General features: G+C 37.5%; 2 protein-coding genes and 1 non-coding gene across 3 annotated transcripts; 2 read left to right on the top strand and 1 right to left on the bottom strand.

The window, feature by feature from the left end:
* Positions 1 to 103: 103 nt before the first annotated feature.
* Positions 104 to 4,582, bottom strand: LOC101304512 (serine/threonine-protein kinase SRK2I-like). Its single transcript, XM_004288020.1, has 9 exons — positions 4,157 to 4,582; positions 3,636 to 3,710; positions 3,439 to 3,540; positions 3,304 to 3,357; positions 3,112 to 3,204; positions 2,609 to 2,701; positions 1,583 to 1,687; positions 1,399 to 1,497; positions 104 to 685 (listed from the first exon to the last, which is right to left on the bottom strand). The coding sequence occupies exons 1-9, from the start codon at positions 4,331 to 4,333 to the stop codon at positions 395 to 397; spliced, it is 1,089 nt and encodes a 362-aa protein (XP_004288068.1). The 5' UTR covers positions 4,334 to 4,582; the 3' UTR covers positions 104 to 394.
* Positions 4,583 to 7,022: 2,440 nt separating this feature from the next.
* On the top strand, positions 7,023 to 7,095 carry TRNAK-UUU. Its single transcript has one exon. It is a non-coding gene; the product is annotated as a tRNA-Lys (tRNA).
* A 4,138-nt stretch (positions 7,096 to 11,233) lies between these two features.
* LOC101304222 lies at positions 11,234 to 13,394 on the top strand. Its single transcript, XM_004288019.1, has 5 exons — positions 11,234 to 11,506; positions 11,590 to 11,798; positions 11,894 to 12,245; positions 12,634 to 12,710; positions 12,793 to 13,394. The coding sequence occupies exons 1-5, from the start codon at positions 11,308 to 11,310 to the stop codon at positions 13,057 to 13,059; spliced, it is 1,104 nt and encodes a 367-aa protein (XP_004288067.1). The 5' UTR covers positions 11,234 to 11,307; the 3' UTR covers positions 13,060 to 13,394.
* Positions 13,395 to 15,755: the final 2,361 nt, after the last annotated feature.

The following is a 15,755-nucleotide window of genomic DNA, read 5'->3' as shown; positions in this document are numbered from 1 at the left end:
AAAAACATGACTAACGAAGACATAGCAATCTGTATGCTTCTATCGTTCTGTGGTATTTTCTTATAGCAAAAACAAAACAAAAGAAACATTCCAAATTTAGATCGAAGTTCAACATGAATGCCAGGAAGGGTATGCATTGATCACCATGTGTGTAGAACATCACCTCTGATAGCATTAAAATCAAATTCCAGTACCACACATGATCAAAGGTATAAAACTACATGTTATATGACAGTGAGATACTCCAAATGAGCTAGCATATGATAATAGCATAGTACTTTTTCTATTGAAATATCTATGCTAATCTACCATACACTCATTGCACATTCTCTCTAGTTTTTGACAAAGAAACTTAACTGTGGAATTTCTTTCTGACTACATCCACATACCTTTATTAAATAGCATACACTATTTCCCCACTGCTATCAACATCTAGTTCAGATTCTGAATCTAAGTCATCCATATCATCGTCCATGTCAAAACTGTCATTCATGAATGGGCTAAGATTGTGGATTCCAACTGCTGGTATGGTGGCCTCAGCAATTATTTGCATGATTGTATCAATGCTCTGCATCGGTTGATCAGGCTCTTCGAAGTGGTTGCCCATTGTCATCTCATCCATCAAATCTGCGGGGAGATTCTTCAAGAACCATGGGTGGTTCTTTATTTCAGGAATTGTAATTCTCTGATACAAAGCATAAAACATGGACACAATTAAGAACGAAAAAATTGTGGAAGAAATAAACAATAGTAAGGTCTCTACTAACTGAACCTCGCAAACCAACATAACAAAAGCAACAACTTCCAAGATCTCTGCAATCAGTAGTACGTGTCTAAATTTCTGCTGTATTTTCATGTTGTAACAAGTAAAATAGCACTGATGCTGGCATCAAGTGCTAAACAGTGAACTAGAGAAAATACAATAGTACCGTAATACTTGTATTCTATCTAACTTGACAAATCTAACTTATCTGATCTCGTTCAGATTAATTTATCATCCACCCATTGCTCATGTTTACTTTAACGGATTCCAAGTAGAAAGAGGTTTTATATCCCTTGAAGCCGGTTATGGCAACTTTCCTGGACTTTGGGATAAATTTGAAACTCCATATGATTAGAGCCCAAAATTTTAAACTACGTGCTGTTCTTTCCATGACAACCAGCAGTATTAGAAAAAAAAAAAAAATTAACTCCTAAATTGCATGAATTCCAATTAAAAGGCACATGCATGCAGAGAAGATATTTATTCAGACAGAACCTCTGAAACATATCGCTTCAAACAGGAAAATTTTGAAAACCAGACATGCACCCTTTACTTTGTTAGACATATATACATTGTAATAGAAGGAAAAGTAACTGTTATCTGAATATGTAGAGCAGAAGGAAAAATAAACTAACCGCAGTAGGGTCTGAGACGAAAATTCTTGATATCAGTTCCAGACATTCACAAGATAATGGAACAGAATCTGGAATTGCATACTGGACATTAAGAATTCTCTGCGAAGAGACGGTAGATGATATATCTTGAGTCATACATTTTACATTAAGAAACTTTAGGTAGTGATAAGGCCAAATGACATACTTGTATAGTCTTCCGGAAATCTTTTGGTTCATCAGGATCCTCAAAAGGATATGATCCCATCAACATCACATATAACGTTACCCCACATGACCATACATCTGCAGTCTGACAATTAACACGATAGAAACTTACATTAGTTGAACTCATATAAAACTTCATCTTTACATATGACAGAAAAGACAATGAATGTTTTCAAGAAAGATGACATGCAAGATAAGGAGTCTTATAAAAGTGTAATTAAGCTCCAAGTTAATACAGAAACTGTATTTTTTTTTTTTTTTTTTTTTTTACGAGTAATACATAAACTGTATATACACACACAAAATTAGCAGATGCACATTGCATTAATTCTGTACCTAAAATGTAGTCAATAGCTATGACATGACTTCCCGATGCAGGAGCACAGATGAAAATGTAGGGAGAATCATATAATGTCGTTATTGAATGAAAACATCAACATCTTAATAACATTAAGGATATTTAATTGTCAAGTACAATGGTACAGTAAAAAGATTTTGCCTATCAGAGGAGATCACTGTCTTCAATTCTGAGAGCTGCTGCTTCATGGAAAAGGTCAAAACGAGGACTACATGTATATGCCCTAACACAGGATTCCATATTGACAAGACCTAAGGCAAAGCAATAATTGAGTTTTCTCTAACAGTCGGACACTCATTTGCAGTTTAAGTTTGTACGATCCACCAAAAGTGACCAGTCTTTCGGATTTCCATGCATATTAGTAACTAAACAACAATAAATCTAATAAAAAAAAGACCTTAACCTTCAATTTGTCACATGCTAGAGTGTTATTTGAAGTCTGAAATATAGAGCTTTCTGTAGATTGCAGTTCTTCAAACTTTCAAAGAAGTCTAAATGGGACAGCAAGGAAAAATTGAATCCACATTACTATTAAAATTCAGCTTCATGGACTAGTCCAGAAAGAAAGCTAGCAAATAATCAAATAAAATTCTCAAGGCAATTCCAGTAAAACAAATAAACTAAAATAAACTAAAAAAATAATCATACCTTTCCATCATACTCTTGCCTCAATAGTACTTCTGGAGCAATGTATGCAGGAGTTCCAACTGTAGATTTTGGTTGTGAATGAAGCACTGAAGACTGACAAAATAACAAATATCAGATGCATAAAAGATAACGATCCAATAAATGCATACAGATGATCGAGTATAATTGCCTAACTTAATTATGATCATATATATGGCTGCTGTGGCAGTTCCATACGTCTCATGAAAAGAAAAATGATTAGCCAAATAGGATCCCATCAAAATTCATGAACAGAGGGGCTTGAGATATCAGGTGAGCCTTAAGTTTCTAACAGAAAAAACACTGGTGGAGGGGCTTGGATTAGCTTAAGTGATTCATAAGCAACTGATATAGAAACAAGTGTTCTGTCAGAAGTCCATCTTGACTAACTCTGAGCTCTCTTTTCATCTATTAAAAATGTCAAGACAACGTATACACCAGATAAGTAACAGAGAGATTAACAAATAGAAAAGAAAGAATAATACTTTTGAGTACCCAAAATCACATATTTTCAAGCGAGGAGCAGGACTTCCATCCAACAAAGTGTTTTCCAACTTCAAGTCCCGGTGACATACTTGCTTCATCAAGGAAAAAATACAAATCCAAGTAAGTTTCCACTCCAAACCCCATGGAAAACACATAAATGCTAGAAAAGCCAAAAAGAAAACTTTACATACCATTGCATGACAGTAACTGACCCCAGATATAAGTTGTTGGAAAAAGAAGCGAGCCTAAACAAAAAAAAGTAACCACTCATATCAGCAAAGGTAAAAAGAAAAGATTGCAATTGTAGACATAAATCGAATAAAGACCTCATCCTCACTGAAGCGCCCTGAATTGCATATCCGCTCGAAAAGCTCTCCTCCAGAAGCATATTCCATTACAATGGCCAGATGAGTAGGAGTCAGAATAACCTGTATAGATAGTCAAATTCAAAGTACACATTAGCAGCCAATTACCCTACCTTAACGAAAACTGAAATCTTACCATCAATGAAAAGCACACTAACCTCTTTGAACCTAACAATGTTGGGGTGCCTCAACGACCTATGATTAATAATCTCTCTTTGAACATTTTCATCAATCTGCAACACCCAGCACCACAGTCAGAACCAAACTGCTCCAAAAAATCTCACACAAACCTCTTTACCAATCAATAAAAAGCAATTCCATTTTTAGTGATGCACTACACATCAAGCATGTTCAGCTAATCATATAACAATTTTAACTCAATATGCTAATCAGAAATTAATCCCTGTTAATCAGAATACGGAATATAATTTCCCCAAACAGTTAAATCCCTCACCATTACGATATAAATGCGTCATAATAAAGACAAAAACGGCAAAGAACCCCAAAACCGATCAAAATGCTAAAAATAGAAACCCCAAAAAAGCATGACAACATCACCCAAAGCCGAAAAGCCCAAACCGTGGTTTCCATAAATGGATGCTCCCAAAAAAAATCGGTTACATAATTTACAAACTCTCCCCTCTCCTCCTTGCTCCAGATTTGAAATACCGAAACTGACCTTGTTGCCGCGCTCGATATACTTGACGGCAACCAGCTCCTTGGTCTGCTTGTCCGTCATCAGCCTCGCCACCCCGAAGTTCCCGGACCCGATGTCCCTCACGAAATCGTACCTGTCGCTGTCGTGCATGATCGGCATGTCCATCGCCGGCCCCACCGTCACCGCCGCCCGATCCATTTCCAAACCTACCAAGATTCCGACCTAGCTATATTCGCCCTATCAAACTCGGTCACATTAAACGGAAAGGTACACACAACAACCTCTGCGGAAACTGGCTACTTACACCAACTCGTAAACCGATACAATAGATGACTCGAGTATATAGATCCGTGTTGAGGTCGGAGATGGAGGTGGGGTTTTTTTTTTTTTTTTTCGTATCGGAGATTGGGGTTGGAATGGTGGTGAGATTATTGTTGTGGGGGAGGATGACTTCGAGAGAAGGGAAATGATAGAACCAATGAGATATATTATCTACTGCGCAGAGGAGGTGGGGGTGAGGAAAGAGAATGAGGACAAAAGAAGCGGCGTCGTTTACGTGCTCGGTGGGAACTACGACGTCGTTTCGAGAGGTTGGTTAGTTGCTGTCAGCAGCACAGTGTGTGGCTTCCCTCCCTTTCCTGGCGGCTGGTTGGTGTTTTTAGCTTTGGTCTGGTTTGTCGATTCTGATTGGCTGGGGTGTTGGGTGCAATGACTATGTTACCCTTGCTTTAGATGGGGTCGGTGAGAGAAAGGATTGGGTGTGACGCGATGTGAGCTTTGGGAAGATGTGTGAGAGGATCGGACGGACGGTGTTGACAAGTGATGGAGTAGTCAACAAGTGATAAGAGAATATTCTGTGGAATCTATTGACGCCTAATGTCAACCCCAAACTTGCTTAGCACAGCTCTCTATGAGTTGCCATATAGTTTAATAAACTTCAAGAAATGACCTTTTTTTTTTCCTATGAAAAACACCACAACGATTAAATACAAAAATTTCTAGAGCAGGAAAAATATGTTACCAACTTACCAAGTTTTGTGACCATTTCACTTCATAGTATGGTAAGATAATTGAAAATGAAACATGTACTATTTTTGTTTTGTACCCAATAATTGAATTTGCATCTTATCAAGAGGAAACGATGCATGCGAAAAGTCGTTAAAACTTATGATAATAATAGGTTTAAAGCATGCATTATCAACATATGCTCAAAAATAGTAACTTTTGGGCAATTGTTGTATGATTTGTTGTAAAAGTTTTCTCGTGATTGCGTACATGATAAACATGCTCAAGCCTGCATCGTCATCGCATACTAGTATATGTCATACAAGTATCAGATTACCATATAAATTCATGTCCTTTCGATGCGCCATACGGAACAATTGATTCGATTCATAGTACCTGTACCATGATTCAGCTTCTTCTTATCTTCTCCCCTTCAATAGGCTTTAGAGTACTTTAACCCCCTCTTTATCTAGTTTGTACCTGCATTTTGGACGGTTGTCTGTAACCACGAGGGATAGAAAGAGCATAAGGTTAAAGTGATTAGGTAAGCAAAGGGATAATGGTGTGTGACTTTGTGGGCGACTGTGTGTAATGAGTGAGGAGGACGATGTTGAAGTTCTATGTCTTTCTCTTTGTCAAGCTACTAGATGATGCACCAATGTAGATAAAAGTACCTATCTAGCTACCTAGCTCATCTATCTTGTCTAACCTAAAGGACAATACATATTTCATGAATGATCACAATAATGCGTTACGAGTTTAAGATATTTACAATTTTAATTTAAACTTTTTTAAAAAGTGAATTTAATTGCAATAATAAGTCGGACCGTAAAAACGATACACCCCTATATAATGTGTAGGATGTTTATATATTTTTCAGGAAACTAATTCAGCATATCATTGCACTAATAGGTAAGAGTTCACTTTAGTTTGTTGTGTTCTGATGGAATGGTGTTGGAGAACTTGTGGAGGATTCGTTATGGGGAAATGAAATACTGAAAGTTAACTTTCATATAAAATCTAGATTGATCGTTATGTCATTTTTATGTTGGTATGTCTCTTAAATTATGGATGATATAAAATACGAGAGGATTATATTATATCTAAGTGGTGCGGAAGATGATAACTTTTAAAATACATATATGATTGTAGAAGCAAATTAATGATTAATTTTCTTTCTTTCTTTTATTTTTTTATTTTCTTTCTTTATAATGTTGAGAATTTGAAATTCTGATTATGGAAAAGACACATATGTTGTAACGGAAAAAAGAAAAAAAAATAGCGTAGGCAGTCAACTATAAGTGCATCCATAAACATTTGTTGATCCTATAGCAACTTCTTTGGGCTCAATGAATGCAACAAAATATATATTTCTTCTTCCCTTTTTTCTGGTGAATTGGGCGGCACGACCCAATAATTTCAAAAGCGAATAGCTAAGCCCAAAAGGTCTGTGATAAACTAAACTAACCAATTAGCCCAGCATAATTGGTATTAACCATCAAGAAAGTGAATTTTGAAGCTGTTAACTGTTAAGGATGCACTCAAGGCAATCTCATGAGAATTAGCAACAAAGAAAAACCGTATAGACATATCATCTAAATGATAAACTTATTGGTTCAATATCCTAAAATCCGTAATCAATATATGTTTGATTTGCATTAGTCGATGTTAGCCCGCTTTTGAGCCGGTAGTTTGAACCCGGATCAATAACAAAATCGAGCAATATCATCAAGTGTGACATATATGGTCAGACTTCCTCCTGAAGTCGCAACATATTGCACTTCTTTAACTTTATCAGGTTTAGTACGTTAATAGGTTTAGGACCAAAGTTACATTTTACTGTGTCTGTTGTAATGTATTTAGAGAAGACAATAGCAAGCAAGCCGTCTTAGCTCAGCTGGTAGAGCGCGTGGCTTTTAACCACGTGGTCGTGGGTTCGATTCCCACAGACGGCGTTCCTATATAATTTTTTTTTTGGGCAGTGATTTGAAGCAAAGTACGAGCGTACTGGTTACGATTTTCAGGAATAGAGGAAATGAACATGTTGAAGGAAGAAAAACCAAAACTAGTGGAAAACACGTAGATGAGCCATTTTGAAGCAAACAAAAACTGAAAAGATAGAAAGAGCATATTGTGACATGAAAATGGTCGTATGTGGCCACCCTCTTGAGTATCATCCATCAATCCATTATAGAGCTGTGATCATAGAGTTGGTGATGTTCTGCATATGTTTTTCATTACTTGGATGAAGAGCTCGTTACCATTTTCTTCGAAACATGGTTTTAGAGCTTATGTCGCTTTCTCTTTCTTCAACAATAAAACATTTCTCACACCGTCAAGTAAATTAATTATGGAAACAAACAACTTTAAAATAGCATAAACACAAAACAATAATTTTGCTTAATCAAGTTAGCCTGGAGGTGCGCTGTTTGTTTGATCAAATTGACGCAACCTCCTAATGACATGATGAAATTGAGTGTCATCGAATTAATTTTCGAGCGGCAACGCAGTGGGAAAAGAATCTATAATAATGCTTCTTCGTTATAGAGTAATATTTCCGGTGTGTCAATGCAAATGGAATGGTCATTTATGCATTCTTTGCTAATGGAATGTCAATACATATATTTTTGTAGAAAATCTTGGTATTGTTTCATGATATTGTCTTCAATTTTATCCCCCCCCCCCCCCCCCCCCCCCCTCCCGATGTATTATACAATATCATTAATCAAGGATTGAGAGCAACTACACACCGTTTTTTTCTTTTTCTTTTAAATAAGATGAAATCTAAGCATTTTTGCAATACATAAGGATCACATTCCTAACGTACTACTACATTTTTCAAAGATTCCAAACAAAGTTCACTAAACCATTGGTATAAATTCATATTCTATGTGCTATATGAGCATGCAAAAGTAGTTTCGGGTGCAAAATAAGAACTAGTTAAGGTAAATCTAATCCAACTCACTTACTTATCATTGGTCATCATGTTTATCCCAAGAAATCTTCGAATCTATGGCACAATATATTTTTCCAAGAATTTCTCTATTATTAGCTTTTGAGAGTGAGGGTTCAAAAGTACTATATATAGGGTATCTAACCCCTATCACCATCTTCTTTTGTACATTCTGAGTTCAAATGTGCTCTATTCTTTAGAACAATATCAACATCCAAGCTCTTGTCCTTTCAAAATCTTTTCATATCGTCAGATAGACCGTCAAAAATTCAAAAAGAACAAGCATATATACCTTGATTAATCTACACTTGGCTATATAAGCACATGATCAACTAACAAGCTACTCAATCTACGTATTAACGGATAAAAGTTCAAAACCAAATTAGAGATGTACAATTAAACTGATATCATATATGTTCCTTACCGTACCATCATATTTTGCAAATATTCCCAGCAAAATTCATCGAACTATTTCAAATATGATGAAGTAATTAAGATAAATCATATCCAACTCTCTTGATCAATCATTTGGTATTCTGTTTATCCCAAACCCAAAAGCCAGAGAATAAAACAAGGAATTTTACAATAAATCGACAGATTAAAAACCACACCATGGATGGTTGCAAATAATAGTTGTTGTCTTTTTTTTTGGGGTCAAAAATAGTTGTTGTCTTAAAGGGCATCTTCTGCAGCAAAAAGGAAAAAAAAAAAAAAAACCGAATTCTCTATTATCCTCATTTCCAGCTCTCCGTCTATACGATGCTGGGGCGCACGTTTCGGCCCCTGGGTGGAGAGAATATTTACAGGAGGAATCCCGCGATCTACCTGAGCGAGTTTTCCGAGCCATCAAATTCTGGAATCGGTGATTGCACGTATTGTGGTGGACGGAGAGAAGAGAAATCTCACCGCTGACCCACGTGTTGGTCAGTGACGCAGTGTTGGTCAGTGGTGCAGGTGAGGCCGTGATGAAACGAACGAGCCACAAACTGTCTAGAAAAGAAAGGTCTCCTTTTGCTTAACGGAATCTTTCACACGAAGAACGATTTGGTGCTTCATTTTTAGTTTTTCATAAATAACTAAATTTGCTAGTTCTTGGAACTTATAAGCAAATCTGCACGTCTTGCTGCATTATGATTTCTCACCATAAACAAAGATTTGTAATCGATATGGTTTGAGCTATTCGTTTGGTTTTAGTTTTCAGTTCATACATTTTGATAATAATTATATCAAACACCGCCATATCTAAATGCATTAGTTTAAAAATATCAAACCTCTCTATTTTTTGTGAAATGACCTTCATAGGTCTTTGTTGAGTTTGGACTAGGGTTTAGGGTTTAAGGGTCAGGGTTAGGGTTAAGGTTTTGGCCTTTAGGTCTAAGGTTTAAGGTCTAGGGTCTAGGGTCTAGGGTCTAGGGTTTAGAGTTTATAGTTTAAGTTTTAAAAAACAACAACAAACCTAAAATTGTCTTTGAAAAAATAGCTGATGTAATTTTTTTCTTAATAAAATTCATGTGTCAATATTTAATTGGAATGCATGACCACGTCATACTGTCACGTGGTCCTTCCGTAACGTTAAAAATTTTCTCTCATTGATATATGCAATTATTTCAAATTTCGTCTCGTTAAAAGAAATGAAAGGTAATGGAGTTAATAAGTTAGATTATTGTGGTTAACATTATTTTTGAATCAGTTGATTTTGTAAAGATAACATTCAAATTGAGATTCACGAAAGATTATGGTTCAAATCATTGAAAAAAAAGATCACAATGAAGTGTGATTATATACCTCCTTATCACTATTATTGAGCATATAATATGAATATTGTGAAGTGATTGATATACCATTCTATCACTATTAAGTATTAACCAAATTATGGTCAATAATTAAGTGAATCACAATTGACAAATGGAAGATATTCCAGATGCTTTGAAATAGTGCGTTGTATATGAACTCATCTGGAACCAGCAAAAACGTCAACAATTATTTGGTTTGATAGTTAATGGTCGCCACCGGATTTCTTTACTGTCGGCGGCGGTCCGATTTGACACGCCACCAACTAGTACTCCAATTAAAATGCCCCTACCTAACCTAGCCACCCAGCAGAAACAAGAAAGAGGAATCTGTGGGATTCTTACGAGAATAAAATTGGAAGGATTTCTTACCGTGGCTTTGGTGAAAAGTGAAAACTAGTTCTTCAGATTGAGAAGGTCCAAATAGTGAGCTTTCAACGGTCAAACGTGACCTTGACCGCCAACTCCAAGTGACCAAGTCTCTTCCTTTATATTTTGCTTGGTTATTGAGTGTTTCATGTTCTTGACCTTCTATGGCATCGAAAATATGGCTAGAAAAGTTGTATGCCATATTAAACGAACAAATTATATCATGCCGACTCAAAATATTAGGCTTTAGATAATACATTTTCTAACAAAAATGTACCGAATTAGAAATATTTTCAGAGAACTTGCAAAGCTATAGCCTAATAGCCTATATTAAGGGTGGAAGGTGAAAATGTTGATATACACTCTTGTACGACAATGCATTTAGGACATACCAAAGCCTTTTGACTATGAGGTATGAACATTTTGTTTATGAAAGAAGCTAAGTATGTAAATCTTAAAAATAATAATTGTGTGATCCAAAAACATCATATATTCGTGATTCTGATCACTACAGCAGAGCATGAAAGATGTTTGTGGTTCAGAAAAAACCATAAAAACTTGATTGTGTCAAACCTCTAACATGTTTATCGAGATTTCAGGAATTTGCAGTTGCGTTTGTTGTCCAAATTGTTTGTCTTGGTTACCAAATTACCCCAAACATTTGGTATCTAAGGTCAACTAGTGCGTGCCCTTTTAGGCTAAAAAGCCATCGTGTAATTTCATTTTCACCCACCTAACGAATCTTCTTGAAGAAGCGCCCCGTAAAAAAAACCGAAAGTAAAAGACAATCAATTGCATTTTCGCCGCGTGAAGAGTACGGAATCCAAAGATTCCCCCCGCACCTTCCCCAACTCGCCCACCTCACTGAGTCCACTCCCCGAGTCGACTCAGAGACGCGACGACCCGAACGCGAAGTAGTAGTGAATCTTAGTCGTGTCCTGAATCTCAAAAATTCCCTTACAACATATATATACCCAAAACTCTCTCCGCTCCTTATCAGGTTCTATCTGACCCCCAAAACACAGAGACAGAAGAACCAAACACAAACCAAAGTCATGGAGCTCAGCTTAGATTCCAACGTCGTCTTCGTCCCCAAGACCATCTCCGAATTTCTCTTCCAACTCTCCGCCGTCAAAGACGGCGCTGACAGGTCGTCAAAGCTTGCAGAATACAGGAAGAGACTCGAAGATGAAATGAGGAAGATCGAGGTTTTCAAAAGGGAGCTTCCTCTTTGTATGGTCATTTTGAAGGATGGTGAGTTTGATTTTGTCTCTTTTTTGGTGTCAATTTTTTTTTTTGGGGTTCATTTTTTGTTGATGTTTTGTGTGTGTGTGTAGCGATTGAGAGATTGAAAGAGGAAGTAATGCAGTGCGGGGAAGTGGAAGATCGGACGGTGGTGGTTGAGGAGTTCATACCGATGAAGAAGAAGAAGGATGAGAATGAAGGGGTAGTTTCGGAAAAGGAGAATAGTGATATGAAGAGCTGGATGAGCTCTGTTCAGCTCTGGAGTACTAACGTTGATCACAGCAAATCAGAGCTCAATCTGGTAAAGTACTAATTTTTAAGCTAAAGATTGTGACTTTATTTGGATTTGATTGAAGAAATGAATTTTTATTTAATTATTTTTATTTGGTATGGCAGAGAAATGAGGAAGATGATCGGTCTGTGCCGGAGAATCCGATTGAGATGAGTAAGAAGAGAAGCAGGGGAGGGGCATTTGTGCCATTCAAGGGAAACTATGTGAAGGAAGGCAACGAGGTTTCAGAGGTGCCAAGCCTTTCTTTGATGACTCCAATGTGTGAAGTTGGTGGGTCTAACAATGGAAACTCTAAGAGCAGCGCTAGAGGAGGGTCTGGTCTATCTTTGGTGAAGTTACAGATTGAGGCTCAGCAGCTGTCACAGCAACAATGCTTTAGGAAACAAAGGCGATGCTGGTCACCGGAGCTTCATCGTCGATTTGTTGATGCCCTTCAACAGCTTGGGGGATCACAAGGTTAGACATTGAGGCTAGAAAGTCTTAAAGGCAAATTGATGTTGTTTGCTTGGAAAATTATGAAGTTGAACTTGCGTTTGGGAATTTTGCTTGGTCTTTGGTCCTTTTCAAGTACGAATTTGCTTGACTAAGTGATTCTAGTGGGAAGAATCATGCACTTATTCTTGTGAACTAGTTTGAACCAAGGAATTGTGTAGTTTCTGATTAGCTTAGAGTGTAAGTTGTACAAAGAAAATGATAGTGTTAGAAGATACCAACACAATGCTTGGAGTCGTCGCTTGATGTATGTTTATGCTTATGTGCCATATTACTTGAATCGAGTCATTTTCTAATTGTTTGAATCAAATTCCAGCATCCACCTTATTCATTTGGTCAATCTGTCTTGCAGTAGCTACTCCTAAACAGATAAGAGAGCTTATGCAGGTAGATGGTCTCACCAATGACGAAGTGAAAAGCCATTTGCAGGTTGGCATTTGATTTGAATAACCTCATTTTCAATCATTTCTGAATAGTTTGTCAAACTATTTGTTTGATTGTATCATTGCAGAAATACAGACTTCACGTCCGAAAGGTACCCGCTTCTTCTGCTGCTGAAGCCAACGGTTTATGGATGAACCAAGATCACTGTGGAGACAATTCCAAGGCAAATACTTCACAGTCTCGTTCTCCACAGGGACCCCTCCCTCGTACGGAGTTTGCCAAAGGTGGTCAATCTACAACCGGGGGCGACAGCACAGAAACAGAAGAAGATGATCAGAAATCAGATGGCTACAGTTGGAAAGGGGCACGCCACAACTCCAGTGGAGATGTGTAGTCATATACTGATCCCCCTGAATTTTGCAGATACAAATATATACATGGGGATATATATATGTGTAGTCATAATTACAATAAGCAGTGTTTTAACAAAGAGAGAGGGACTTGGAAGCTGAAGGTTTTTAGAGGAGGCACTAGCTACTTTAGAGAGAGGTGACAAGACGACATTGTTATGCTGCAAGTTTCTTTCCTCTGCTTCTTTTATACAGGTTTATGTAATGACCACTTATAACCTATTGATTGTAGGAAGTAACATGACTGTATCCCAACTTAATAATCACTTCAATTGTTTCTTCTGGTTTTTCTCTGATATTAGTTAATAGTTTATGCTCCAATATCTGAGCTTGATAAGTAAAAACTTGAATGCATTCAAGTACTCAAAACTTGAATGGTATCTGGGTATTTGGACCTGAATTTTCCAAGCTGATGCTGTAATCAGTTTTCAATTTTCAATCTTACTTGCATCCAAGTTCAGATCCTAAGGTTTCAATTGTTCATCATCTTCACTAGAAATCCTTATTTGCCTCAAATATTGTGCTGCAAAATCCCTCTCCAAATAGAAATTGCAATAGGGTCATTCTCACATGGCTTCTTAATACAAGTAAAATTCCAAAGTAGCATTGAAATCAAGGGAATATGAAAATATCTATTACTCAACAGCCAAACAAATGGCTTGTATTGTTTACATTATCCATTCATAGATTAACCTAATCCTACAGCTAAGCTCATGCAAAAACAAATTTGGATCAAGACAAAGCAGTCACTCTCAAGATGAAGCAAATTTTTTTATGAATCCAATCTTGTTGATAGGGTGATCCTTCAAGAATCTTTTGCTTAAAGATAATTGAAATGATCCAAAAGATAATCTTTATTCGTACACTATTATGGTGACTAAGTACCAAATAGTTCCCTTCTTTTGATTCTCTGCGATGTCAACCCTTGAAAATTTGATATTTCTATGTTTTCATTGTCGGGTTTCGTGAACGTTCTATATAGTGCTCCAGTCATTGGGAGCACAATCAGTGGTGGTGAGGAAAACGTGCTCCAGTCACACCTCAACTATTTGTGCAATTGAGAAATGAGTTAAGGCATTGAGCCAATGACTCGAGGGATCCTGGGTTTTTGTCCAATTTGTTTCATCACCATTCACCAAACAAGATAAAGTTTAATAGTGGTACCGATTACTACTATGACAGAGATTTCTTAAAAGTAATGTGAAGAAGTATGATAAAAGTTCTTTTATTATAGGGGCTTTAATTTTAAGAATTTTATTTCCACCAGATTTTAAAATTCTCAAGAGCCAACTTAAACAGTAAAAAGACAATTATATCCTTAATGAATTAAATAAACTACAATAGACCATTATAATAGTCTATTATAAAAAAAAAATTAATGATCGGATTCCCACGACCAATGACGTTGGCCGGGCTCCGGGGGCCGTTGACCGGACTCCGACAATTGTTGACCGAGCTCCGATGACCGTTGACTAGACCACCTATTGGGGTCAGTAGGACCTCCTACTGGGGGCAGTATGACCCTTGAACTTACTGTGTGCTTCAGTCACATATAAACAAGTCCCTATTGGGGGCAGTAAGACCACCTATTGGGGTCAGTAGGACCTCCTATTAGGGTCAGTAGGAGGTTCTACTGGGGGCAGTATGACCTATTGTAGGGTCTACTGAGGGCAGTAGGGGGTCTACTGGGGCAGTAGAAGGTCCATTGAAAGGAGTACGAGGTCTATTAGGGACAATAAGTGTTCTATTGGGAACAATATGCCAAAATAAAAACCAAAAACACAATCTCATTGATAATGAACCTGAGCCAAATTAAATAAAAAAAAATACAAGCGTGGACCATGACCACACATATCATAAATACATAATACAAACTTGATTCCAAGGTGGGTAGTAGCATATTATTTACCTGTCATGGTGTTCTTTTCAATAAATATCAAAATAAGAATACATACACAATAGCACATGAACAACATAGGGAATCTGAGCAAGTCTTTGAAGGAAATACTAGAATCCTAATACAAATTATAGGGGCAATTCCCCGATATAGACATTTATATAAACTGTGCCTTCAAGCTTATTCTAATTGCAAAGATGTTAATACACCTACAGTGCAACAATTGGAGCATCAGACTTTTGAGTCCTGTTAAACAACTTCATACATACTTGTAGTGTTGGAACAAAGAGCCCACCTGGACACCTGGTGATCAATCAGTCGCTCAATTTCATCATCGAATAAAAATCACTTGCTCTATTTGTGGAATATTTCTATGATGGAGGGCGGATTGGAGGTCGCTGGTGGCGACGATGTCAGCGGTGTAGTCAGGGATCTCGAAGGAGACGGCCACGTGGGAATGGGCAACGAGGTTGTAGATTTCGTCGAGAGTGATGGTGTCGAGACTGCAGCGAAGGGAGGAGACGGAGGGCGCCGATAGATTTGGCTGGTTTCTAAATTGCTCCGGCGAGGGTGGAGATAGCAGCGGCGCTGTTGAAGATGAAGAAGGAGACTCGGGCGATGAAGGTGAAAAATGAGAGAGAGAGAGAGAGAGAGAGAGAGAGAGAGAGAGAGAGAGAGAGAGAGAGAGAGAGAGAGAGAGAGAGAGAGAGAGAGAGAGAGAGAGAGAGAGAGAGAGAGAGAGAGAGAGAGAGAGAGAGAGAGAGAGAGAGAGAGAAGAGTAAG

Source organism: Fragaria vesca, linkage group LG1 (assembly GCF_000184155.1).
Source record: "Fragaria vesca subsp. vesca linkage group LG1, FraVesHawaii_1.0, whole genome shotgun sequence".
Classification (NCBI taxonomy): domain Eukaryota; kingdom Viridiplantae; phylum Streptophyta; class Magnoliopsida; order Rosales; family Rosaceae; genus Fragaria; species Fragaria vesca.
Note: the sequence above shows the minus strand (reverse complement) of the source record. Positions and strands in the feature narration are given on the sequence as shown.

What these genes read in the sequence shown, in the direction of transcription:
- LOC101304512 (XM_004288020.1), bottom strand. Translation starts at nt 4,333, where the DNA reads ATGGATCGGGCGGCGGTGACGGTGGGGCCGGCGATGGACATGCCGATC. An exon ending in ATATCGAGCGCGGCAACAAG is followed by an intron (nt 3,711 to 4,156) that starts GTCAGTTTCGGT and finishes TGGGTGTTGCAG; the next exon opens with ATTGATGAAAATGTTCAAAG. An exon ending in TCAGTTACTGTCATGCAATG is followed by an intron (nt 3,205 to 3,303) that starts GTATGTAAAGTT and finishes TCCTTGATGAAG; the next exon opens with CAAGTATGTCACCGGGACTT.
- LOC101304222 (XM_004288019.1), top strand. Translation starts at nt 11,308, where the DNA reads ATGGAGCTCAGCTTAGATTCCAACGTCGTCTTCGTCCCCAAGACCATC. An exon ending in GCAAATCAGAGCTCAATCTG is followed by an intron (nt 11,799 to 11,893) that starts GTAAAGTACTAA and finishes TTGGTATGGCAG; the next exon opens with AGAAATGAGGAAGATGATCG. An exon ending in ACAGCTTGGGGGATCACAAG is followed by an intron (nt 12,246 to 12,633) that starts GTTAGACATTGA and finishes TCTGTCTTGCAG; the next exon opens with TAGCTACTCCTAAACAGATA.